The 27,713-nt window shown below is 47.2% G+C and overlaps 2 protein-coding genes across 5 annotated transcripts in view; one reads left to right on the forward strand and one right to left on the reverse strand.

Moving 5' to 3' along the window:
* Positions 1–3,682, reverse strand: part of DPP8 (dipeptidyl peptidase 8) — a 38,575-nt gene extending 34,893 nt beyond the window's left edge. For 3 of the 4 annotated variants that reach the window (XM_065411572.1, XM_065411570.1, XM_065411571.1), the window contains exon 1: positions 109–367. In XM_065411572.1, coding sequence (XP_065267644.1) covers positions 109–367 — 259 coding nt within the window. Of the gene's footprint in view, positions 1–108; positions 375–3,662 lie in introns of those variants that run through there. The other variant, XM_065411569.1, reaches the window with a different exon arrangement.
* Positions 3,683–8,640: 4,958 nt separating this feature from the next.
* Positions 8,641–27,220, forward strand: HACD3 (3-hydroxyacyl-CoA dehydratase 3). Its single transcript, XM_065412220.1, has 11 exons — positions 8,641–8,751; positions 9,720–9,762; positions 15,667–15,740; positions 19,296–19,460; positions 21,509–21,563; positions 22,091–22,201; positions 23,367–23,494; positions 24,095–24,207; positions 25,257–25,363; positions 26,035–26,166; positions 27,144–27,220. Exons 1-11 carry the CDS (start codon positions 8,665–8,667, stop codon positions 27,218–27,220), a joined length of 1,092 nt encoding a protein of 363 aa, XP_065268292.1. The 5' UTR covers positions 8,641–8,664.
* Positions 27,221–27,713: the final 493 nt, after the last annotated feature.

The following is a 27,713-nucleotide window of genomic DNA, read 5'->3' on the forward strand; positions in this document are numbered from 1 at the left end:
GCCTTCTGGTTTTGCTGTCCAATACATTTTATTCACAGGAAGAACACTAAAACCACCACTGAGGTTGTCTGGGTTTGAATCAAGACATGGGTTGCACTAGCAACTTACCCAGATAGTAGATCCTATCTGAATGGGGTCCTTCGGGGTCATTTTTCTTCACAAACATGAAATCATGAGGAGCCTTGGCCACCATGTAGCCATGGTATTTCCTAGTGTCTGTGAGCAGTTTTTTAAGCTGACTCCAGGAATATCTCTCTACATAGAAGGGTTCCGGTTTTGGCTGCTCCTCGGCCTCAGCATGCTCCTCGCTCTCAGCCGTTCCAAAGATTTCAAGACCCAGCTGTTCAGTTTCCATGGCTGCTGCCATGTTGCATGTTTCTGGAAGAACGGGACACAGGGGACACTTCAGACAGCTGCCTTTTAGTGTGCTAGCAAATATACTCCAAAAAAGAAATAGCCCAGTGAAAACAATACAAGCAAACTGCTATTTCAATACAAGTTTTAAAACAAAGATTTTTATTTTGGAAAATACCTTGTCGTCATTCAGGCCCAAACCTTTAAGTATGAGATGTGGGAATGGGATTAAGAACTTTGCAGATCAATGTATATTTTATAAAAAGTTTCCTACTTTTGTTAAATAGCTGCTTTTTCTCATTTTACGGAGGAGGTACAACGACGATTCCTTGGTGGTTCTTTGTTCAATCTTGCATGATTACTTTTCTCTGTCATTATCCTGCATATGTTACCAACCTTTATAGTATAAGCCTATATTACAACCAACGATGGATAAGGTTGTGCAGCAGTCAGGAGGGGAAGGTTCCAGATACTCTATATGGAGCCATCCAACGGTGCACAGTTGACCAATGCAACCACATGACCTTATTACATTCTCCTTCTCTTTGCAGTCACTTGATAAGTCTTCTTTCAAGTTAGATTGTAAGCTCTTCAGGGCAGAAATCAAGTCTACTTTTGTGTAGCTCAACCTGATGCTAACTGGGGCCTTTGTGCACTGCAATGCTGCTACTGCTAAATAACAATGATGCAAATATTACCATAACTGTTGACACTCAGGTTCAACATTCCCTAGACACAAGACAGTGCCATGCCATTGTGTCATTAAGTTCCAGTTGAGCAATGTGAACATCCAGCACGAAGCCTAACTCTTGTTTAGTGTTTTCCTAGAGACCCATTTCTGAAATTAACAAATTGAGCTAATGTTCAGTTTGCCAGGATGGAGAGCCATCAGCATGGAAACTGAATTGCTTGTTCGCTCCTAGAGGAGGTCCCTTCAGTGCAGAGGAAGGTGTGTGGGGGAACCATAGGGAAGATGGCATTGCTATGAAGTGTTACGTACCTGATCTAGGGACAGAGAGGGCTCCAGCATCCAGGAGTGTCAGTCCAGCACTTTACACAGGCACTAAAACAAAAATAAAATACTTTCTTTTATAAAACGAGTGCCATGTTGCTACAAGTCCCAGTTATACCACATAGCCACACAAGTCCAAGCTCCCAGGCAACTATAATACAGACACACACACATTAGTGTGCCTGATATACACAGCAACAACGTACAGCGGGCGAGCTGAATAACAACTGGAGACCAGCCAAAGTAGCTGGGTGTGACCTGGACCCCAGCCCATTATAATACAAACTGCTAAAATTCAGGGGCCTGGGGAGGACATGTTTGGAAAAAGTTCCAGTTTGCCCCCATCATTGCAAAATAATCATATTATCTAGAGCTTATCATCCGTAGATTTCAAAATGCTTTACAAAGGAGGTTAGCATCATTATCCCCATTTTACTGATGGGGAAGCTGAGGCATAGGGAGAGGAAATGACTTGCTGGGACTAAAACCCAAGTGTCCTGAGTCTCAGTTTCCAGCCACTCTCTCTCTCTCACTCACTCATGCCCGTCACCCCAATCGGGGTATGGGCCGCCAACCACAGATCTCCAGAGTCCTTTATCCTGGGCCATTTGCTCTAGCTGGTTCCAGGTATAGCCCATTTTTATGCTATCAGCCTGAAGGTCGCGTCGCCAGGTGTTTCTTGGACGGCCTCTTTTCCGCTTGCCTTGGGGGTTCCAGCCACTAGGCCTCTCCAAATAAATCTCTGCCCTGTTTTTCCTTTGTCTAGGCCATTTACAAAGCACAAAACAGATAGCAGAAATGAAATGCCTCATCCATCACAATCAGAGCACATTTGGATGAGTGTCCAAAATCTTTCCTGGGTTAAAGCAATGTTTTGCTCATAACCTAACAGAACTTAAGAGGTCAGGCCTCACACTTGCATCAGAAGCCTCTTGTATATTTTGTAGAGTCCAACAAAATTATTTCTGGTTATTTCCACCCCCTTACCTGGGTAGGTTTCCAAAATTCTGGAGTGTTTTCAACATACCCATAAAAAGCTGCAGCAGCTTTTAACAGGCAGATAAGCATGAAAAATGTCTACCCACATAAAAAGTTGAAGTCAATGGGATTTTACATAGGTGCAGGGGTCTGCCCACGCATAGCTGAATTTGAATTACAAATGTCATCAGCCCCTTTCACTCAGCTGACACTCGCAACCGCCCCCCCAATCCTCTTCACCCCTCTCCCAAATATATTTAGGACATCAAAATAACACTTGCTTAAACCCACTTAATGGCATAACTGCATCCTACACAGAGGATGGAGAGGTAGTGAGGGATTAGATGCCCACATTTGTGTCTCCTCGTTAACCACCACAGAACAGTATCTTATGAATAACATCCTTTGGAGTGGCTTAGCTATGCAAGAGTCAGGCAGGTCAGGTTTTAGAGCTTGCTGAACACCCATACATCTGCCCACACAGCCAATTAGGAAGACTTATTTTCTTGTTACAGCTACAACTTCTACATTATTCAAATGCATTAGAAGTCAAGACAGGATGTTGCAATAGGACAGGAAGCTGGAGTATGACCAGCCGAAAACAAACAGCTTTCAGTCTGTAAGAGTCAGGGACCTGCAGCGTGGCTGGCCCTGAAAGCTGCCTGGCAAAGGGATCACTTCCTCTTTTGGAAAGGGAGGCAGCGTGGCTTAGAAGACAGAGCACTGGGCTGGGAGGCAGAAGATATGGGCTCTATTCCTGACTTTGATGCTGACCTGTTAGGTGGACTTTGGCAAGTCACTTTTCCCTCCTTGTGCCTCAGTTTCCCCACCTGTAAAATCTAATCATACTGACCTCCTTTGTACAGCACTTTGAGACACATGGATGAGAAGGGCTGTATAAGAACTTGTTATTAATATTACTTTGCTGATTCTTAATTAATACCCTCCCCGCCCCCAATCTCTCCTTATATTAAGGGGAGCATAGAGAAAGGCTATGATAACTGCTTTGGGGGTTGTGAAGAATGAGATACCTAAATGGAAGGCCTGAGATTTTTTCCCTCTCCAACCATACTTTAAATATCCCCAGTGTTAACTGGAGTGTGAGTGGGGGTGAGGAAAGAAACCACTCAGGCCTGACAGGTCTCTCTGGAGGGTATTGACCTAGATAGAAGGAGGCTCTGTCCAAGCCCCGTTGCATTTTACTCTCATGCTTTGAGCTCGGTCTTCCCAACAGCCTTCCCCACCTGGCAGTACTGTCTGCACAGCAGCTCCCTGTTCAAACATACCCTGTCAGAACGCCCCTATTGGCATGACCCATCTGGGGGAAGGGACCTGCATGTGAGTGGTATGTCGGGGGAGGGCAGAAGTGGGTGCATGCATGTGGGAAGGGAAATATCCCCCCTGTGTGGGGCACAGGTGCGTGGGGGCAGGGAGACCATTCCTGCAGGGTATGAGAGTCCAGCAGATAAGGCCCTTACGGAAAGAGCCCTTTAGACGGAAAGGGGGGAGGAGAAGTTATTACAAAAGACTTTACGTAGGCAGAGGGGGCGGGAGAGCATGGGGGCTAGTGTGGGACCAGCAGCAGGGAGCAGGTGGGCACGGGGGGGGGGGGTGTGTATGGAGCCCTGCAGGGTCGGGGGGACAAAGTGTGGGGGTTGTGGGATCTGGCAGGTGGGAAGGCACAGCAGGGATGCATGTACACGGGTAGCAGGGGGAGGAAGCCCAGGGGGAGTCCAGAGGTGAGGAAGCCCAGCCAGGGGTGTGTAGCCCCACTGGGGAAGGAACACAGGAGCTCGGTGTGTGTGTGTACATTTGCAAGGTTGTGTATGTGGGGAACACAAGGATTGTGTGTAGCCCTGAAGTGGGATGGGATTGGGGGGCTGTGGGAGTGGGAGCATTCTCAAGGTAAAGAGAAGCATGTGTTGTGGAAGAGGGGAAAGGGGGAGCGCTGGCTGTGTGTGTGTGTAGCCCTGCAGAGGGGACTGTGGGGGGGAGCGCTGGCTGTGTGCGTGTAGCCCTGCAGAGGGGACCGTGGGGGGGAGCGCTGGCTGTGTGTAGCCCTGCAGAGGGGGCCTTGGGGGGGAGCTCTGGCTGTGTGTGTGTGTGCGTGTAGCCCTGTAGAGGGGGCCTTGGGGGGGGAGCGCTGGCTGTGTGTGTGTATAGCCCTGCAGAGGGGATCGTGGGGGGGAGCGCTGGCTGTGTGTAGCCCTGCAGAGGGGGCCTTGGGGGGGAGCTCTGGCTGTGTGCGTGTAGCCCTGCAGAGGGGGCCTTGGGGGGGGGGAGCGCTGGCTGTGTGTGTGTATGTGTGTGTGTAGCCCTGCAGAGGGGATCGTGGGGGGGAGTGCTGGCGCTGTGTGTGTGTGTAGCCCTGCAGAGGGGACGGGGGGGGGGGCGCTGGCTGTGTGTGTAGCCCTGCAGAGGGGGACGTGGGGGGCGGGTTGCAGCCCTATGGGGGGCAGCGCTTGACTCTGCATGTGGCCCTGCGGGGGGGTCGGGGCGCTGACTCTATGTGCAGCCCCGAGGGGGGATATGGAGGCCAGTTGAAGCTCTACTCGGGGTGCGGGGGGGGCGGCCCTGCAAGGGGGGGCACTTGCAGCCCCGGGGGGGAGGGGCAGTTGCCGCCCCGCGGGAGGGATGCGGGGGGGGCAGATACCGCCCCGCGGGGAGAGGGGATGCGGGGGGGAGGGGCAGATAACGCCCCGCGAGGGGTCTGGGGGGGGGCAGTTGCAGCCCCGCAGGGGGGGGCTACCGCCACGGTGACAGGCGCGGCAGGCCCGGCGCTCGGGGCCCGGGAAGCGGCTCCCCCGGCCCGTTACTCACAGCGCGGCGGAGGCGGCTCCCGGCGGGGTGGCTCTGCCCGCGGGCCCGGCCGCCGCGGATGGCCCGGACTGGGGGCGGCGATCGCAGCCGGCGCTTCCGTTTCCTCGAGTCCCTTCGCTCCGGAGCCGCAGCCCAGCCCGGCCCGCCGAGAGCCGCCCCGCGCGGCCGAGCCGGGACACTGCCCCCGGCAGGGAGGGAGGAGGCGCTGCCGGTGTGCAGCGCGCCCCCCTTCTCCTCCTCCTCAGGCGGCGCCGCCCCTGCCCGGCTGCCCTGGCCCTGCCCGGGCCTCCCGCCGAGTGAGGGTCCGGGCCCACTCAGCCTTGGCCTGGGGACAGGGACACCCCCAAAGCAGGGGTAGCCCCGGATCTTTTGTCAAGGGCCAAATGGCCTGGTCAAGGTCCAGACACCAGAGAAAATTATTAAAAAATAATAATGATCAAAATCAAACAAACAGACCCCCAACTCTACATATAAAATGACGGGGTCTAAATTAGCTGCTACCCCTCAAGAAAGGGAGTCATGGTGGAGAGTTCTCTGAAAACATCCACCCAATGTGCAAAAAAGCCAACAGGCTGTTGGGAATCCTTAAGAAAGGGATAGATAATAAGAGAAAATATCATGTTGCTTCTATATAAATCCATGGTACACCCACATCTTGAATACTGAGTGCAGATGTTTTCACCCCATCTCAAAAGAAAAAAAAGAAGGATATATTGGCCTTGGAAAAGGGCAACAAAAATGATTATGGGTATGATTAATCTCTCCTCATATGGAAGCCATTCCAGATTGGGACTTTTCAGCTTGGAAAAGAGACAACGTAACCTCTGAGGATAGGCGTTGCTTACAAGCCCCAGGTTACTGAAAGCTTTTGCTCAAATAAATGTGCGAGGACTCCTGTTCTTTTTACTACAAACAGGGGCATTAGTTAGGGAAGGGGCGTAGTACCCTGAGGCTTGTAAACAACTCAGGAGTAGCACAGCCCCTGGGGAAGTTAGTCAAACTGGGTTTTCCAGAAACTACGCCAAAGAACGAACTTTTGGTATCAAAAGCTGAGCTTGAGCTGACACAGGGCGTTCATTTTCATCCAGCAAACAGCAGGATTGTCCCAGAGAGTCCGTAGATCTTGCAGAAAGGTTGAAAAGTCTTAGGCTTAGTAGGGCCCCATAAGACTGATAGGTTACCTCTGGTGAGCTTTTAGCAGGCATATAGGAACTATTATTGTCTTTAAAATAAATGTACTTTGCTGAGAAAGAGCTTGTGGGCACCCATTAAAAGAGCACAGCCAGGTGCTGGTCTTTCAGCAGACTGACTTGCTGGGGGATAATCAGTGTAAGACAGGGATCTGAGCAGACTTCAAGTCCCCATTCAGAAGGAAGTGAGGCAAAAGGTCCCAGCTCAGAGACAGGTGACAGCTGGAGACCTGATGGGGCATTCCTGGAGTGGCCCACGGGGAGGAGACGGAGGTGCAGTTACCCTGAAACTGTGACACTCACAATCTACTTTGCTCCACAGCTTTCAGAATTTTGTGGGGCATTTTCCCACCCCCTCCACCTAATTTATGGGGAATTTCACTGCTTAATCAACAATGTCTTTAAGAATCAGCTTAGTTTCCATCCCTCTCAGCTGTCCTATGCAAACATCAAATATTTTTAGTACTACTAAACCTGTACCCTAGGAGTTAAATGGTGCATATTTGGCAGGTGTTAAAAGGGAAGGGCAGCCAGTACGTCCCTCGGCCTGCGCCGCTTCCCGCAGCCCCCATTGGCCTGGAGCAGCGAACCGCGGCCAGTGGGAGCTGCGATCGGCCGGACCTGCGGACGTGGCAGGTAAACAAACCGGCCCGGCCCGCCAGGGGCTTTCCCTAAACAAGCGGTGTCCCAAGTTCGGGAAACACTGCCCTAGGCAATTTATTCCAGTGCTTAACCACCCTGACAGGAAGTTTTTCCTAATGTCCAACCTAAACTGCCCTTGCTGCAATTTAAGCCCATTGTTTCTTGTCCTGTCCTCAGAGGTTAAAAAAAAAAAAAAAAAAAAAAATTCTTCCTCCTCCTTGTAACAACCTTTTACATACTTGAAAACTGTTATGTCCCCTGTAATGTCTTCTCTTTTCCAGACTAAACAAACCCAATTTTTTCAATCTTTCCTCATAGGTCATGTTTTCTAGACCTTTAATAATTTTTATTGATCTTCTCTGGACTCTCTCCAATTTGTCCACATCCTTCCTGAAATGTGGTGCCAGAATTGGACACAATACTGCAGCTGAGGCCTAATCAGAGCAGAGTAGAGCGGAAGAATTACTTTCGTGTCATGCTTACAACACTCCTGCTAATACATCCCAGAATGATGTTAGCTTTTTTGGTAACAGTGTTACACTGTTGATTCATTTTTAGCTTGTGGTCCACTATAACCCCCAGATCCCTTTCTGCAGTACTCCTTCCTAGGCAGTCATTTCCCATTTTGTATGTGTGCAGCTGATTGTTCCTTCCTAAGTGGAGTACTTTGCATTTCATCCTATTTACTTCAGACCATTTATCCAGTTTGTCCAGAGCATTTTGAATTTTAATCCTATCCTCCTAAGCACTTGCAACCCCTCCCAGCTTAGTATCATCCTTACAAGTGTACCCTGTATGCCATTATCTAAATCGTTAATTAAGATATTGAACAGACCCAGACCTGATCCCTGCGGGACCCCACTCATTATGCCCTTCCAGCTTGACTGTGAACCACTGATAACTACTCTCGGGGAACGGTTTTCCAACCAGTTATGCACCCACCTTGTAGTAGCTCCATCTAGGTTGCATTTCCCTAGTTTGTTTATGAGAAGGTCATGAAAGACAGTGTCAAAAGTTGTCACCAGAGCCAGACAGGGGAACCAAATATCACCTGGGATAATCCCATGGTGGCCACATAGTCCTGAGTTGGGCCAGAATGGCACTCTGCACAGACACCCAGTACAACTGGCCTCAGCAACTCCAGAGCTAGAGCAGCCAGAAACCTCATCAATCCAATTAGCCTCCTCCTGGGGCATCAGTGCCATCAACGCAACAGGTGTGGTACAACCCCTCGTCCCTGCTGCACTGTCCATAGCCCCACTGTTCCACACATCGATGCTGCAATCCCTAGCCTGGCTGAACAGGTGACACCTGTCGCCTGGTTGCACCAAACCCTAGTGCAGTACCTAGCCTCGCTCGCTGCACCATGCAGTGCCTAGCCTACCTGCACCAGCGCCACCCATGGCCCGGCTGCACCATGCACCGGTGCTACCCAGGGTCCAGCCGCACCAGACACAGGCTAGGACGTACCACCTACCAAGCCCTCGCCTAGGCCCAGCCCCACTGGGCACCCGACTGCCGGAGAGGGGCAGGAAGAGTCAGCGGCAGGGCGCGTGCGCACCGGCCCGGGAGCTCGCTCCGCCCCGCGTCCCGGGCAGCCAGCCACCTCGGCCTCGCCAGGCGCCGCGCGGAGCAGTCGGAGCCCGGCCTGTCCCGGCCGCCGCCATCATGCAGAGCCAGAGCCTGACCCCGCACGTGCACTGGGCGCAGCGGCACAGCGAGCTCTACCTGCGGGTGGAGCTGAGCGACGTGCAGGTACCGCCGGGCCCCCAATCCCGTGCACGGGGCAGGCAGCCCGGGGAGCCGCCCCCACCCCGCTGTACAGCGCCCCTGTTGCATGCAGTGTGTGTACAGCCCAGGGAGACGCTCCTATCCCGTGCACGGGGCATGCAGCCCAGGGAGACACCCACCCCGCTGCACAGAGTCCCCATCCCATGCCTGGGAAATGCAGCCCAGGGAGACACCCACCCCGCTGCACAGAGCCCCCATCCCATGCATGGGGTATACAGCCCAGGGAGACACCCACCCCGCTGCACAGAGCCCCCATCCCATGCATGGGAAATGCAGCCCAGGGAGACACCCACCCCGCTGCACAGAGTCCCCATCCCATGCATGGGAAATGCAGCCTAGCGAGACACCCACCCCGCTGCACAGAGCCCCCATCCCATGCCTGGGAAATGCAGCCCAGCGAGACACCCACCCCGCTGCACAGAGCCCCCAACCCATGCATGGGGTATACAGCCCAGGGAGACGCTCCTTCCCTACTGTACAATGCCCTTGTCCCGGGCATGGTGTGTACAGCCCAGGGAGACACCCCCTCCCTGCTGTACAGCACCCCCCCTCTCGTGCATAGGGCATGTAGCCCAGGGAGACACCCCACCCCGCTCTACAGCACCCCTGTCCCATGCACTGCATACAGCCCGGGGAGACCGTCCTCTCCTTGTACAGGGCCGCCCCGTCCCATGCATGGGGTATACAGCCCAGGGAGACTCCCTCCTAACTCCAGTTCCCCCATCTCATGCCAGGTGCATTAGGCATTTGGCTCCAAGAAAAAGGCTGGAGCACCACAGGTGCAACTGGAACCTGTGTACTTTGCTGCTTGAAGCTCCCAGGCTTTTCTGGGTCAGATTCTGAATCCCCCTCAATTGCCACCATCCTGGCGTTAAACAGTTTGTTTGGAACGGGTACACGCCTGCCGCCTAAAACATCCTCTCTTTCCTCAGAGCCCCGAGATCACCATTACGGATAACGTGCTTCATTTCAAAGGTAGGTGACTACATTTGTTTTAAAGTTAAGAACATAAGAACATAAGAAAGGCTGTACTGGGTCAGACCAAAGGTCCATCTAGCCCAGTATCTGTCTACCGACAGTGGCCAATGCCAGGTGCCCCAGAGGGAGTGAACCTAACAGGCAATGATCAAGTGATCTCTCTCCTGCCATCCATCTCCATCCTCTGACGAACAGAGTCTAGGGACACCATTCTTACCCATCCTGGCTAATAGCCATTTATGGACTTAGCCACCATGAATTTATCCAGTCCCCTTTTAAACATTGTTATAGTCCTAGCCTTCACAACCTCCTCAGGTAAGGAGTTCCACAAGTTGACTGTGCGCTGCGTGAAGAAGAACTTCCTTTTATTTGTTTTAAACCTGCTGCCTATTAATTTCATTTGGTGACCCCTAGTTCTTGTATTATGGGAATAAGTAAATAACTTTTCCTTATCCACTTTCTCAACATCACTCATGATTTTATATACCTCTATCATGTCCCCCCTTAGTCTTCTCTTTTCCAAACTGAAGAGTCCTAGCCTCTTCAATCTTTCCTCATATGGGACCCTCTCTAAACCCTTAATCATTTTAGTTGCTCTTCTCTGAACCTTTTCTAGTGCTAGAATATCTTTTTTGAGGTGAGGAGACCACATCTGTACACAGTATTCGAGATGTGGGCGTACCATGGATTTATATAAGGGCAATAATATATTCTCAGTCTTATTCTCTATCCCCTTTTTAATGATTCCTAACATCCTGTTTGCTTTTTTGACCGCCTCTGCACACTGCGTGGACATCTTTAGAGAACTATCCACGATGACGCCAAGATCTTTTTCCTGACTCGTTGTAGCTAAATTAGCCCCCATCATGTTGTATGTATAGTTGGGGTTATTTTTTCCAATGTGCATTACTTTACATTTATCCACATTAAATTTCATTTGCCATTTTGCTGCCCAATCACTTAGTTTTGTGAGATCTTTTTGAAGTTCTTCACAATCTGCTTTGGTCTTAACTATCTTGAGTAGTTTAGTATCATCTGCAAACTTTGCCACCTCACTGTTTACCCCTTTCTCCAGATCATTTATGAATAAATTGAATAGGATTGGTCCTAGGACTGACCCTTGGGGAACACCACTAGTTACCCCTCTCCATTCTGAGAATTTACCATTAATTCCTACCCTTTGTTCCCTGTCCTTTAACCAGTTCTCAGTCCATGAAAGGACCTTCCCTTTTATCCCATGACAGCTTAATTTACGTAAGAGCCTTTGGTGAGGGACCTTGTCAAAGGCTTTCTGGAAATCTAAGTACACTATGTCCACCGGATCCCCCTTGTCCACATGTTTGTTGACCCCTTCAAAGAACTCTAATAGATTAGTAAGACACGATTTCCCTTTACAGAAACCATGTTGACTATTGCTCAAGAGTTTATGTTTTTCTATGTGTCTGACAATTTTGTTCTTTACTATTGTTTCAACTAATTTGCCCGGTACCGACGTTAGACTTACCGGTCTGTAATTGCCGGGATCACCCCTAGAGTCCTTTTTAAATATTGGCGTTACATTAGCTAACTTCCAGTCATTGGGTACCGAAGCCGATTTAAAGGACAGGTTACAAACCTTAGTTAATAGTTCCGCAACTTCACATTTGAGTTCTTTCAGAACTCTTGGGTGAATGCCATCTGGTCCCGGTGACTTGTTAATGTTGAGTTTATCAATTAATTCCAAAACCTCCTCTAGTGATACTTCAATCTGTGACAGTTCCTCAGATTTGTCACCTACAAAAGCCAACTCAGGTTTGGGAATCTCCCTAACATCCTCAGCCGTGAAGACTGAAGCAAAGAATCCATTTAGTTTCTCCGCAATGACTTTATCATCTTTAAGCGCTCCTTTTGTATTTTCATCGTCAAGGGGCCCCACTGGTTGTTTAGCAGGCTTCCTGCTTCTGATGTACTTAAAAAACATTTTGTTATTACCTTTGGAGTTTTTGGCTAGCCGTTCTTCAAACTCCTCTTTGGCTTTTCTTATTACACTCTTGCACTTAAGTTGGCAGTGTTTGTGCTTTCTATTTGCCTCACTAGGATTTGACTTCCACTTTTTAAAGGAAGTCTTTTTATCTCTCACTGCTTCTTTTACATGGTTGTTAAGCCACGGTGGCTCTTTTTTAGTTCTTTTACTGTTTTTCTTAATTTGGGGTATACATTGAAGTTGAGCCTCTATTATGGTGTCTTTAAAAAGGGCCCACGCAACTTGCAGGGATTTCACTTTAGTCACTGTACCTTTTAACTTTTGTCTAACTAACCCCCTCATTTTTGTATAGTTCCCCCTTTTGAAATTAAAGGCCACAGTGTTGGGCAGTTGAGGTGTTCTTCGCACCACAGGGATGTTGAATGCTATTGTATTATGGTCACTATTTCCAAGCGGTCCCGCTATAGTTACCTCTTGGACCAGCTCCTGCGCTCCACTCAGGATTAAATCTAGAGTCGCCTCTCCCCTTGTGGGTTCCCGTACCAGCTGCTCCATGAAGCAGTCATTTAAAGTATTGAGAAATTTTATCTCTGCATTTCGTCCTGAAGTGAAATGTTCCCAGTCAATATGGGGATAATTGAAATCCCCCACTATTATTGGGTTCTTAATTTTGATAGCCTCTCTAATTTCCCTTAGCATTTCATCATCACTATTACTGTCCTGGTCAGGTGGTCGATAATAGATCCCTAATGTTATATTTTTACTAGAGCATGAAATTTCTATCCATAGAGACTCTATGGAACCTGTGGATTCGCTTAAGATTTTTACTTCATTTGAATCTACACTTTCTTTAACATATAGTGCCACTCCTCCCCCTGCACGGCCTGTTCTGTCCTTCCGATATATTTTGTACCCCGGAATGATTGTGTCCCATTGATTGCTCTCAGTCCACCAGGTTTCTGTGATGCCTATTATATCTATATCCTCCTTTATCACAAGGCACTCTAGTTCACCCATCTTATTATTTAGACTTCTGGCATTTGTGTACAAGCACTTTAAAAACTTGTCCCTGTTTATTAGCCTGCCTTTTTCTGATGTGCCAGATTCTTTTTTATGTGACTGTTTATCATCTGATCCGGCCCTTACATTATACTTTTCAGTCCTCTGCTCCTGACTATAACCTGGAGATTCTCTATCATCATTCTCTATCATCATCCCCTAAGAGAAGTCTGTGTCCAATCCACACGCTCCTCTGCAGCAGTCGGCTTTCCCCCATCTCCTAGTTTAAAAACTGCTCTACAACCTTTTTAATGTTTAGTGCCAGCAGTCTGGTTCCACTTTGGTTTAGGTGGAGCCCATCTCTCCTGTATAGGCTCCTCCCATCCCAGAAGTTTCCCCAGTTCCTAATGAACGTGAACCCCTCCTCTCTACACCATCGTCTCATCCACGCATTGAGACTCTGAAGCTCTGCCTGCCTACCTGGCCCTGCGCGTGGAACTGGGAGCATTTCTGAAAATGCCACCATAGAGGTCCTGGATTTCAGTCTCTTCCCTAGCAGCCTAAATTTGGCTTCCAGGACATCTCTCCTACCCTTCCCTATGTCATTGGTACCTACATGTACCACGACCACCGGCTCCTCCCCAGCACTACACATAAGTCTATCTAGATGCCTCGAGAGATCCGCAACCTTCGCACCAGGCAGGCAAGTCACCATACGGTTCTCCCGGAAATCACAGACCCAGCTATCTACATTTCTAATAATCGAATCTCCCATTACTAACACCTGCCTTTTCCTAGAAACTGGAGTTCCCTCCCCCGGAGAGGCAACCTCAGTGCGAGAGGCAACCCCAGAACCATCTGGAAGGAGGGTCCCAACTACGGGAAAGTTTCCCTCTGCTCCCATTGACTGCTCTACTTCCCTGGGCCCTTCTTCCTCCTTAACAGCACAGGTGCTGTCTAAGCGGAGGTGGGACAATTCTACAGTGTCCCGGAAAGCCTCATCAACATACCTCTCTGCCTCTCTCAGCTCCTCCAGTTCCGCCACCCTGGCCTCCAAAGTCCGTACATGGTCTCTGAGGGCCAGGAGCTCCTTGCACCGACTGCACACATACGCCACCCGCCCACAGGGCAGGTAATCATACATGCAACAGTCGGTGCAATAAACTGGATAGCCCCCACTCTGCTGCTGGGCTTCTGCCTGCATTGTATCCTAGTTAGTGAAAGGGTGGTTTACAGAAGGGAGTTTTGGAATGTGGTTTGGTTTATAGGTTTTAGGGGGGGGGGCCACGGGGATGGGGTTACGGCTGGCGAGGGACTCCCACTCCCCTTCTAAACTCCCTTGCGAAACTCCCTGTTAGCAGCCCCTGGTCGCGTGTGCGCGGCTTTATAAAGCCCTGGCCTGAGTGAATGCCCCGCCCACTGATTAAGGCTCAGCCAATTACCAGAGGCTTTGAGCTTTCAAACCTGCCTCCAACTGCCAGCCAGAGCACACGGTCCCTCAAACAACCAAACAAACAAATACAAGCTCAGCACACAGCAAGTAACCCCCAAACACAAACAAACACACACTACAGACAGTCACTTACCCTACAGATGCTGTATTAGCTCCTCCTTCACCTGGAGAACTCCCTTGCGAAACTCCCTGTTAGCAGCCCCTGTTCGCAAAGCTGTTAATAGCATTCCTGACCCCTCTGCGCAGGGGTGGACTCCTAGCGACATGCAGCCTAGCTGGACAGAGGGTAGGATTGCCAAGGGATTACTGGCCACAACTTTTCTAATTTCTTTTCTTGGTCATAATGATTTAGGCCCCAATCCTGGACCCCTACACTCGCCCAGAGGAGCTTGAACATCAGAGCCTTTAGGCGGAAGTGTAACACAATACAGCTGGTGGTGTTGAGTTTCAGTTAAATGTTCTAGGTCTAGCTGTAGTAGTTGATAGGATCACCACTCTTTGTAGAAGGTCATATTTAATTTAAAAAAAACAACAAAAAACCAACCATGCACCACATTTAAATATGTCAGCTGATTTTCCATGTGTCTTTCCCTAAACTTCACACTGAAAGCAGTATTGCTGTCACAAAGACCTTGTGTGCAAATACTATCAGGTTTTGGACCAGGAACTAAATTTCAATTTGAAAGGTAAATAGATTCTTTTGTAAAGGTTTTTTGTTTTGTTTTGACTGAGCAGTTCAACCTTAAGGGACCGAGTTTGCTGTTTTGCTTGTCAGGTTAGTGCTAGGAACATACTGTTGCTTTTTTTGCATTAGGAATCTACTATGTATCTTTCATACTGCATCCTTGAGGCTGTATACCACTCTTGTGGCCCTGAAGCCTATGGTAAAAAGGTAATGTGTTGGCTTAGATTGTATCGAGCTTTATATGGACAGGATTATTTTACAATGGCACCCTTTAAAATGGCATATTTTTTGATGAGCCTGCTGGCTTTCAGAGGATTTTATGGGGAAGGACCTGGCTTTGTAGGAGACTGATGAATCCTGGTGCGTATTTGCACTCTGTCATCACTGATGTTTTAGGGATTTCACCATTGCATCTTAAGTTGGGCAGCTGATCCTTTGCTGAGATAGCTCCCGTTGGGTGGAACTTGCTCCTCCTGGAGCCTCATCCATTCCTGCCTCACAGGAAGGTCCTTTTCCAGCACTATTCTCTGTTATAGCAGATGTCGACCCCCCATAAGGCACCCAGCGCATTTTTAAAATGTCACTTCGTTAAAAGCGAATGAAATTCTAAAAATCTGTGACGCTGTCTTTGCATGTCCATTCTTAAATAGTTTGATCATGCAGCACATTGGGGCCGGGGAGGGCACTTTGTAAATATAATGATTCAGTGTTTGTTTAAAGTACATTTTGCAGACGGTGTGCGGTGGTGGTGGGGGGGACTCTTCAGGATCTTTACACTGATTGTTGCTCCTTTTCTTTTAGCCCAGGGTCATGGTGCCAAGGGGGACAACGTATATGAATTTCAGCTTGCGTTTCTAGAACCGGTCAAGCCCCAAGTATGTATTTTTTTTCTTTTTTGTTTTACAAAAGAAAAGTATTCCTGTTTAAAAAAAAAACCCAAAAGGAAATGGCTATGCTTTAAATCTCCTGGGATGCTATTTCGGATAGTTGCTTTGCTTCCTGATGCTATAACAGATGATTTTACTAAGGTTTGAAGTTCTAAATGCTGTACATGTTCAATACCCCGTCTTTGAGCCTGATTCCCCAACCTTTACTCACACAGATCTCACACTGCTCTCATAAATATGGGTTTACGGGAACATGGCTTTAAATTAATTACAGAAGAGAGTGGTGGGTAGCTTAAAAATTTACTGGAGCAGAAAAATAGCAGAGAACCTAGCAGTTTTTCTGAACGAAACATCCCAGGTTGGGGGAAATACCATCCACTGTTAAGTTAGCACATGTGAAGTGCAGCCTCTCTGAAATAATCAATAACACTTCTTACATATTCTGTGACCTTGCTAAAAATCTTGACACGTGCTCTCATTGCTTGTACGAATTACTCAGAATCCCAGCACGAACATGTTGCAACTCTCTTACTGTGAAGCGCTGTCTTATTTCCTGTCTTAGAACAGGAGAGAGCCTAACTGGTAAGATTGACCCTTCCTGGCCCTCCAAGATCTGCCTGTCCTTTTAGTCACAGGGGGTCCTGCAGAACTGATCTTCACCCCCAGTGGGCAGCAGCTGTAGCAAGACTTGTCCTGGCTCTTTTTATTTGCCCACTAGGAATAGCTGCAGTAAATCTGGGAAATTCTGCCTAATCCTTCCTTCCTTGGGGCAGATAGAACTTCCCTTCCCATCTCGCTGAGCAGAGAAGAAAGGAGAGGAGTTGAAATGCAGAATTTAACTCCTCTCTGGAGAGGTAAATTGCTGAATTCCGAGGGAATTGCCAACCCATCAATATAGAAGTGAAGCTTTGCAGTAAAAGAAGCAAAAGTTCTTTGACTTAAACTCCACTATAATCAGAGTGCCAGGCCTTGTCTACCCAAAGATTTGCAACAAAATAACAAAAGGTGAGAATTAAAATCGATCTAGTTAGTTAATGTGGTGCCTGGGTACTCTTAGTGCAAAATAAAAAAAAAGTGTTGATATATTTAACTAAAGTCAGTTGGCTACTAGCTTCTAGTCGCTTCTATTCCGAAATAAGCGTCCACTCACAGAACTGCATCGAAATAATGACATTGGCTTTAGCAAACTGATTTGGTTAAATTGGCACAGGTCTATGTGGGGACCAGCCATTAGTCTAACCCCAAATCATTCTGAGCACGTCCTGCTGTATTTGTGCACCCACACAGCCTCCTTGCCAATGCATAGCAGTGTCTTTCCCCTCAGAGACTTGACATGTGTTTAAAATCTCTGATAAAGACCAAACAACGTGCTGGCAGGCTGTTCGGGTAATCTGAGGCCAGGACTGGGGAGCGAGCTATGGCTCCCAACAGAAGTGGCATCTTGAGTGTCATATGACTAGACAGCATGGAAATCTAACCAGAGATGGTCAGTGTCAGGAGGGGAGAATTGGCTGGCTGGAAAGTACTCCAGCACTGCTCCTGCTTTTTCTGCTTTAAGGGATGATTGTTCCATTTGTTTCTGTATTACCAAAAAACAAAACCCCAAAAAAAACCCACCTATCCAAGGGAGCTCCAGTGACCTCATCTGCAGTGGTAGAGCACACAGGGAGAGGTGGCCTCTGAGGCCATATTGCTGCAGGTGAGGTCACAGAGGTGCTGGAACCCCCTTGACCAGCACAGCTGTGCCAGCCAAAGTCCATAGCGTAGATTCAGTTACAGCTACAAAATGATGCTTTGACTGGGATAGTAGGAGCGCTTTGCTCATATAGTATACCTGTATTCCTGTATCAGTGAAGCACTCCCAGTGTGGACGCAGCTATTTCTGGCAAAGTTATGGTATAGTAAAACCACCCCCCATGAGTGAAACAAGTTCATGGCCAATGGGAGCTGCGGGGGGCAGTGCCTGCAGACAAGGCAGTGTGTAGAGCCGTCTGCCCCAACCCCCCATCCCCAGGAGCTGCTGCCGGACATGGTGGCCACGTCCGGGAGCGGCGTGGGGCTAGGGCAGGCAGGGAGCCTGCCTTAGCCCTGCTGCGCCACTGCCTGGGAGCTGTCTGAGGTAAGCAGCGCTTGGCCGGAGCCCGCACACCAAACCCCTCCTGCACCCCAATGCCTTCCCCTGCCCCCCCTCCCCGCACCCAAATGCCCTCCCAGAGCCTGCATCCCACACCCCCCTCCTGCACCCCAACCCCCTGCCCCAGTCTTGAGCCCCCTGCACCCAAACTCCCTCCAGAGCCTGCACCCCACACCCCCTCCCAAAGCCCGCACCCCCTCCTGCACCCCAAGACCCAGGCCTGAGCCCCTTCCTGCACCCCAACCCCCTCCCAGAGCCTGCACCCCAACCCCCTCCTGCACCCCACACCCCTGTCCCTGCCCCCTCCCAGAGCCTGCACCCCAACCTGCTGCCCGAGTCCTGAGCCCCCTCCCGGAGCCAGCACCCCTAGCCCCCTCCCCCAGCCCTGAGCCCCCTCTTACACCCAAACTCCCTCCCAGAACCTGCACCCTGAACCCCCTCCTATACCCCTGCCCCAGGCTCATCCTGGAGCCCCTCCCACACTCCAAACCCCTCGGCCCCAGCCCAGAGCCTGCACCCCCTCCCACTGCGCAGTCCCCTGTCCCAGCCTGGTGAGAGTGGGGGAGAGCAAGCAATGGAGGGAGGGGGGATGGTGTGAGCAGGGCAGGGGCATGGCCTCGGGGCAGGGGGCGGGGCAAGGGTGTTTGGATTTGCGTGATTACTGTTATTTCTACATTTCCTTTGAGGTAGATGCTGGGTTGCACTTAAATTCAAAAAGTGATCTTGCGCTTAAAAAGGTTGGCGACCACGGCTCCAATGGCCTTTTAGTGGCCTGTGTGAAATGAGCTGGGGGGGGTCTTGTGAAACCAGTCTACTGCCAGCTAGACCATCCCAAAAACCACCACCCCGGCAGCTGGCCTCCTTGATAGGCAGGTACCGCAGAGGCAGCGGGCGCTGAATGTGGCTGTGGATACCGAACGGCCTTTTTCCCCTTACGGTATATCGCTCCTGCAGTGGGGGCATGATCGCCACTCACGCAGACGCAAACGAGCTCGTTTTAATCTAGCTAGCTCTGGCCCCAGAGCCGTGAAGCTGCAGCAGCCTGGGCTTCCGTGGGAGCCGGCTGCTTGAGTGGTTACCCAGCGTTCTGTGGCTTCCTGCTACCCCACCCGAGCTAGCTGGAGGAAAACTAGCTCAGGTTTGTCTGCGCAAGCTGCTCACTTCCCTTGACTGGCATGTAGACAAATCCTTAGACACAACCCCGCTACGTCAGGGTTGGGGCAGCATGACTAAGCCGCACTGCTGCTGCCTGTGTTGTACGTATATCGATGATAGAGGACTTCGCTCTCCAGAGCTATCAATACAGAACCTTTCACCAGCCCTGGTTGAATCAAAAACATTCTTGTCATGTGGGCCCCAGTTCTAATGAGGCACATTCTTGTGTCTACCCCGCATTGTGTCTCCCGCAGCTTGTGTACAAAGTGACTCAAAGGCAGTTGAACATCACCGTGCAGAAAAAAGAAAGCAACTGGTGGGAAAGACTCACCAAACAGGAGCGGCGTCCGTTGTTCCTAGCGCCTGATTTTGATCGCTGGCTAGATGAGTCGGATGCTGAAATGGAACTCAAAGCAAAGGTCAGTAGTCCCCGCGCTTTCGGAGCAGTTGAAATAAGCAGCTACGAGTGCATGTCCAAAGAAATACATAGACTTTTGCCATTGAGTTAACATATTTATATTTATTTGGAGTTCTGTCTCGTGTCCTGGAGGCAAGATCCAAATGAAACAATAATAAACGGATTCAGTATAAAGACCTGTAACTAAAAGGGGAGGCACTGCTAGGTGAGGTGTTTGGTTTAAAATGAGCATTATCTGTAAGTTATGCACAGATGCCCCAGTCTGGATCAGGGTCCCATTGTGCTAGACGTTATATAAACATACATGGATGGTCCTTGCCCTGAAGAGCTCACAGTCTAAATAAGCTGAAATCCATGGGATAGCTGACGTTGGCAGAGGGCTCAAGCTATCTTGCCTACTTACAAACCAGGGTCTCCAGAAGTTGAGGTGCCTTGCCGTGAGAGACAGTCTGCCTCTGCTCTCCTTAAACGAGACTGTCTCAAGCACGTGCTCGCCTTTTACTTATATTGTTATTAGAGTTGGCCCCAAATCAGAATGCTGCTCCCAAATGGATCTGGCTCTGGCTCTGAACTTGGCAGGTTATATCCCCTAGGCCAGGGGTTCTCAAACTTTTTTTATTTCGCGGACCACTTGAAAATTGCTGAGGGTCTCAACGGACCACTTAATGATCTTTCCAAATGTTGTTTGTACCGTTAGCTAACTACTGTAAAGCGCTTTGGATAAAAGCGCTATATAAAAAAAAAATTAAAGTTATTTTGTTCTACAAATAAAAGCACACAACTCATATTTTAATATCAATAGTCTTACCTTTCTAGTGCGATGGATGTGCCCTCTCTCCCCCACTGCAGCAGCCCCCGAGCTGGGGCTGGGAAGCCCGGCCGTCTCTCCCTGGCAGCCGCAGCTCTGGAGCTAGGGAAAGTCGCCTCTTTCTCTAGCCACCGCAGCCCTGCACATCCCAAATTCCTCCCACCCCCTCTTCTCACCCCACGGTCCCTCTATTCCCCCCAAGGCCACCACCTCACCTTACATGTGCATCTTCTCCAGGGTCCACTCACCTAATTAGTGGAGCCATGCCTGCACGGCCCCACTAAGGTGGGTGGCCCTTCATTCTCTTGTGTACGGCCGCCCAGGCACGCACCTTAGAGGGAACTATCCGCGGACCACCTGAATGGAGCTCCCGGACTGGATCACAGTTTGAGAACCTCTGTCCTAGATAGTCTGTGCTGTTTCCTCCAGTCAAAGACCAAGAGAGACTCCCTTTCTAAAACACCCCAACCTTGCTTGTGTGAAAAGCAGGAGGCCCGAGGTTGTTTCTAAAATGAGGATTTCTAGGTGGAGTGTCCAGAAGCAGCCTCCTGAGCCACCAGGCTGGCCCTGTCTTTACATTCAGCTACGTGGTAATTCAGATGCTCTCTACTGCATTCAGAATGGTTAGCAAAGAAATAACAATCCCCCTTGGAAAGGACGCAAGCACCCATGCAAAGTGTGACTGGTGTCAGTTCTACAACAAACACTGCCCCATGGTCAGAAGGACAAGTCTATTTCTTACATCCTAATGACTATGTAAGTTATACAGGATATTGCAAAGGGCTGTTTTGATTTTTATGGCAATCCAGAGTGACTTTACTTCTTCCCAGGAGTTAACAATTGGTGGGTGGGTGTTAAATGGTCTGAAGAGAGCCAGAGGATGATTTCACACTTTCATAAGAAAAGGGACAGTTTTGAGTGGTGGTAATGATTAAGAATTAACATGGAAAATGGCAGTTTTCACAGCAAAAAACATATTCATTAGATGAAAATATATAATGGAGGTCGCATAGCTGGTTAGACAACCATTAGCTATTGCAGTAACACTCTTTCCTGACAATGAAGAATTTGCACAGTTTTGCCTAGGTGAAAAATTTAACACATTAGACTACTAAGAGGATATTAGCTGAGTCTAAAACCCCACTAGCTTTGCAGCAGAACAGTTAACTAAATATTAGCTGCTCATTACTGTATTGAAATACTACATTAACACCCTTTAAAACTTTATCCATAATTTTTAGGAAGAAGAAGAGAGGATTAACAAAATCAGAATTGAATCCAGAGTCCCTAAAGACCGTAAGTGACTGTATCTTTAAATTAGTAAGGTTGATTTGGTGGATAAGATAGTGGCAATAGTTTGCTTATGCACATCACAGGCAAAATATTACCGCTGTAAGCATGCACTTAAGTACTTACGATGCTATCACGGTAGTGTTGATAGACGTGTTGTCTCTGTAAAACTAGCATACAGCACTTTATTATGTATATAACTACTTACAAGCTTAGTAAAACCACACTACTGTTTCATAGGGGATTTGGTAATTTTTGTCATCAATAGTGCAAGCAGGGGATGTGAAAGCCCAGCCCAAGCTGAGATAGGTGCAGCACTCCTGTTATTCCAGTGCTGTTTTCCTTGAGTCCACATGGCAAATTGTTTGGTGGTCCTGTATTGTCCGGAATAGAGTGAAACCTTGTTTTCTCTTGTAACCCATCTTCAGATTTGAACGGCTAACTCACTAACCTACCTCACCACCGAGAGCCAGTTGCACAAAATAGGAATGCTGTTGCCTTTTGCTAACATGATTGTTTAACATTGATTGTAGCTTTCAGACAGCTGAAGAGAGGATATTTGTTCATGTATAATCTTGTGCAGTTTTTGGGGTTCTCCTGGATTTTTGTGAATATGACAGTTCGCCTGTTTATCTTAGGAAAAGGCAAGTAATAAGCACTATTTTATCCATGCTATTTCTTCCTCCTTTCACCCTTTGCAGTAATTTCTAAACAATGACATCTAAATGAAGCCACATGAAACTGTAAATACTTCAGAGTAGCAGCCGTGTTAGTCTGTATCCGCAAAAATAACAGGAGTACTTGTGGCACCTTAGAGACTAACAAATTTATTAGAGCATAAGCTTTCGTGGGCTACAACCCACTTCTTCGGATGCATATAGCATATGCATCCGAAGAAGTGGGTTGTAGCCCACGAAAGCTTATGCTCTAATAAATTTGTTAGTCTCTAAGGTGCCACAAGTACTCCTGTTATTTTTGTAAATACTTCATTGAAATGCACAACAAAACCCGCCCAAAAGTTGTCATAACGTTAAGGACAGGACCTGTAAATAGTTACAGATCCTGTGATTTACGGGCATCAGTAATATTTGCTGTAATCTGTAAATGCTAAGTTTTAATTTTAAAAAAGGAACTGCGTTGCAGGGGGGCGGATGAAAAATGTCTCACTCTAGGCAAGGTGGGCGAGGTAATATCTTTTATTGGACTGTCTTCTGTTGGTGAGAGAGACAAGCTCTGTGTGGCTTGAAAGCTTGTCTCTGTCATCAACAGAAGGTGGTCCAGTAAAATATATTTTCTCACCCACCTTGTGTCTGTACTGTCCTGGAACCGACATGGCTATAACTACACTACCTCACACTTGAGACAGACGTTTCTTACCTTTAGAGAGCCAGTATTACTAAAAATGGATTGGCTCGAATGTTATTTTACTAAAAGATCCAATTGTCCATTCTGTTAATCCACAGCACAACCCTCTTTCTTTTCCATATTATTTACTGAAATGGCTCTAATTGTCCTTGCATTGGGGGTTAGACTAGATGACCCTTGCGGTCCCTTCTAACGCTGTGATTCTGTGATACTTTCAGCATAGGACTTTACTTTGATCGGGTAAAGTTTTTAAGGCTTTTACTCTGACTTCACACTAGCCTGCATATCGGCTTTACATACAAGGCTGAAGACTACATTTTCCCAACACAAATCTAGTTCTAAAATATTTGAGTGAGTTAGTATATGTTGGGGGCTGTGTAGTTAAGCTGGCTTCTCCCAGCAGGCAAATTCAGATGCCTTAAAGCGGTCTTTTGTTTCTGATAGATTCCTTCTATGATACATTTCACACCATTGCTGACATGATGTATTTCTGTCAGACACTCGCATTTATAGAGATCCTGAATTCACTAGTAGGAATCGTCAGGTCACCACTTATACCTTCTTTACTCCAGGTAATATTTTAAGATTCCTCGCACCCCAGGTTATTACAGTTTATATTGTGATAGTCTTAGACATGACTGCTTAAAAAAAAGCGGGGAGGGATGAGGAGGAAATGGCATCAATTTGGACTTACCCCAGGGATATCTTTTGCCCCATTGGTAGGAATCCATGCTTCCTAGCCTGGGTTGGTAGGCTACCTTCTTGGGTTGTCTGACGAGACAAGGAGTTGGGGCAAAGACAAGAACAGCGGGGTGGGGGATCCTCATGCACTTGGACCAGCTCAACTTCCCACAGCAAACACACTGCGCTGCAAAAGATGTGGCCACCTTCTCTCTCTGCTTCTGGGTTGGCCCCTAATACAGCTGGTCAGTGTGTACAAGGACTACAGGCTTAGGAAGCACTTCCACAGCTCACAGCTCAGCTCCAGGGGCACGTGCCCTGGTCTTCCAGCACCACTAATCTGCCCTGGCCCTGAGCTGCATGTGCCCAGGGCTCTAAAGGAGCCTGTGCTGTGTATTTCTAGTGGTAGGGGCTCACTGTTGCCCTCTGACTGTGCCGCATTGGTATCTGTTCAGTATACTTACATGGATGTGTTGGGGTTTGTTAAACAGGTCCTTGGAAGAAATTTTGTCTTGTTTATTGTCCTCGGAAATGTGGAGGAAATGCAAAGCAAAGCGGTGGTGTTCTTTGTATTTTACTGCTGGAGTATTATCGAGCTATTCAGGTTTGTTGGATTTTCCTTTGCCATGCATGGAATGCCAGGGCTCTACTGGAAAACAGCCTTTGCTTTCAAATAATTTTGATTTTGCCATTAAGAAACACCCTGTGGCATTCACATTATAGTCCCTGCTGGTAAAACGTTCCTTGGGACTCAGATTTGTCACAGCGTAACTGTCTTGCTAGCTTCCTGTATCTGGCAGAGTCTGGGCCTGATTCCAATGTGAGATGCGAGAGCCGATGTTGCTCCATGTCTGGGAAAACTTGCTGCTATGTTCCTCTACCCATTTCCAGCCCTTGGTAGGGAAATCTCATTTTCATGTCACTTTCCACAGGAAATTCAGACCTTTGGCTAAAGAATTTGATGGATTCTGGAATTTCTGGTGTTTGTCAGACCAACTACACCTCTACCTCGATATAACGCTGTCCTCGGGAGCCAAAAAATCTTACCTCGTTATAGGTGAAACCGCGTTATATCGAACTTGCTTTGATCCGCCAGAGTGCGCAGCCCCGCCCCCTCGGAGCACTGCTTTACCGCATTATATCCGAATTCGTGTTATATCAGGTCACGTTATATCGGGGTAGAGGTGTACATTGTATTCTATTCATTTTTGGGGATCTAAATTGAAATATTTTGAAGAAAGCAGGCAGTTAAACCTATCCAGGTTGCCAGGATAATAAGTCTAGTACTGTATCAGAGGGGTAACCGTGTTAGTCTGGATCTGTAAAAAGCAACAGAGAGTCCTGTGGCACCTTTAAGACTAACAGATGTATTGGAGCATAAGCTTTCGTGGGTGAATACCCACTTCGTACAGTCTAGTACTGTAAGCTGTGAGAGGAAAAACATACCTGCTGCAGCTCCATATGAAACAGTCCCTTCTTAATATTCTTAATCATTATTTACAATTAAGACAATAGTTAAACGAATTTATCATGTTTATCATGAATATTTGACATTCACGACATCATACAGTGATTATGCACAATATTGTAACTTAAGTGGAAAGTTAAACTTTTACGTAATGTCTGTCTTTCAAACTTTGAATGTTATTCTAGGTATCCATTCTACATGCTTTCCTGCATTGATATAGAATGGAAATTACTAACTTGGATCCGATATACCATCTGGATTCCTCTCTATCCTTTAGGCACCTTGGCAGAAGGTAAGCCTCAAAAACACAGCCTTGTAGATCGTGCTGCTCTGCATAGAGATGAGAGAGTAACTCATACTTTGGTTTCGATGGTGGAATTGAAAAACCTGAAAACAATTAGTTTACTTTGAACCAAAATCAATTTTTTGTGACAAAACCAAAATAATTTCATTCTGATCAAATGCAAAGTTTCAAAACAAAACTGCTAGTTTTGAAGCAACATTTTGATGGTTAGTTTCAAAATGAAATGTTGAATAGGTTTGTTTTGACTTCTACATTTTTCCCTCTCCTTTGTATACTTTTTTTGGCTGGTTTGGGTGTTGTTTTTCTTCGGTTCTTTGGGTTGACTTTCTTTGTAGTGAGAGGAAGAAACAGCAGAGTGCACTGAACTTAGCCAGTAAGGTTAATATCTTGCTGCTATGGGTGGATTCATAGCATTGCCCACCAATGCCAACAAACAAAACTAGGAAAATATCATGACTTAGGTGCAGGTGTGTTTAAAGATGCCACTTAAAACTAGTTTATGCTGAAGTCTCTCTAGATTACAAGAGCTGGTCAGAAAGTATCAAAATATTTTACCATTAAAAGGGAACAACTTTGAGAAGCTTCGTTTTTTGACCAGCTCTAGAGTTTACCTTGTCCTTTGTATTTTGCCTATAATCTTCTTGGCCTTCTGCTTTCAGCTGTGTCTCTGATTCAGGCCATTCCAATCTTCAGTGAAACAGGGAAGTTTAGTTTCACGCTGCCATATCCGATGAGCATGACAATCAAATTTTCATTCTTTCTTCAAATCTACCTTATAATGTTATTTTTAGGTAAGTTTTTGTTGTTGTTTCATTGTATTTCTCTCCTGTTGAAATACCAAGTCAGTTATGTACAAAAAAGGAGTAATAGATTGCAACTTTAAATTATCATATCTGATAGGTCATTGTTGTACCAATTTGACTGAGCTTAAACTGTCGTCATACTTGTAGTGAATTGCACAGGTTAACCCAAAAGGAGACCTCAATAACAGATCACCTTGAAGCACATGCATATCAGAGGCCAAAATATTACAATTATTATATCAGTATCATTGGGTAAAAGTGTGGACTTCTGCAGGATTTTGCTGGATTCTTTGTGTAGTTCAAAACTACACAGATGTTAACCAACATACACTGATACTAATGGAATATGAAGAAGCAGTTCCCTGAAGAGCTTCATAGGAGGGTTGTTTTTTTTAACAGTAGTTTAATGTTTAACTGATCAGCTACAATTGTTTGTTCTCTATTATTAGTGGACCAATGATAAAAGTGTAGTGTGTGCAGGTTGAGCCTACATCTCTGTGGATCCAAAAGTCTCATTGAAGTCAGAGGAATACAGAATCTAGCCCATGATTTTTAAATGAAAATTTTGAACTCCAAACTTCATTCCATCTGATTAAAAAAAAGACTTAAATGACACCAACCCTGTTTCTATTGTTTAGTCTGATGTGGACTGTTTAGGTTTGTGACACTTTTTCTCGCAAGCTATCACAAGATTCTAGAATTATTTCCCCCTCCCTCCATCTTCAATACCGCTACCCCTAAAGGGTGACAACCAGAACTTCTAAGCAACCCTACAATAACAAACAGTGTGGGTTGTTGCAGTCTTAACCCTACCCCAGCAAGGACTCATTTGTCTTTAGCTTTCATAGTTTTATGTCCATACGTGAGAAGAAAATCCAAAATAATTTTTAACTCAGTGCACTTATCTGGCATAAGTAATCTGCAGTGATTTTCAGTTCTGCCCAAACAATTATTTCTCTTTTCAGGTGTGTTTATAAACTTGCGTCACCTCTACAAGCAAAGGAGGCAGCACCTTGGATCAAAAAAGAGAAAGATGAAGTAAAACAGGGACTACAATGCTTTCCTAGACCTAACTTATCTTAATGACAGGAGCCTCTGATTCTTACAATTTTATCTATTATAATAATGGAAAGGATTTTCTACAGCTAAATGATCATGTTAGATTTCATAGTGACTCTTCAGATAGCATTCCCATACACTGTATTGAGTTCCTCTTCAATCATATACGCATGGCACCTAATGTTGAACAATGGCAATATTTAAACGTGTTTCCTATCAGTTACCATATTATAAAAAGAAATCCTATTTGCAAAAAACTGAGCAGCTCTAACTGGATCTTTGCTCTCTTTCAGATATTGAATGCAGATAAGGCTTGTGATGCTGGGGTAGAATATTTCAGACCATCCACTCCATGCTATGTGAAACTGACTAGGAGTGGCCTGAGTAGCTGAGAAATGTATTTATCAATGGTCAGTGCTAGGTCTGTTTTTTTTCAGCAGGCTTTTGCTGATACATTTAAACCTGGGAGCAACTAG

The sequence above is a fragment of the Emys orbicularis genome, chromosome 10, assembly GCF_028017835.1.
Source record: "Emys orbicularis isolate rEmyOrb1 chromosome 10, rEmyOrb1.hap1, whole genome shotgun sequence".
In the NCBI taxonomy this organism is placed as follows: domain Eukaryota; kingdom Metazoa; phylum Chordata; order Testudines; family Emydidae; genus Emys; species Emys orbicularis.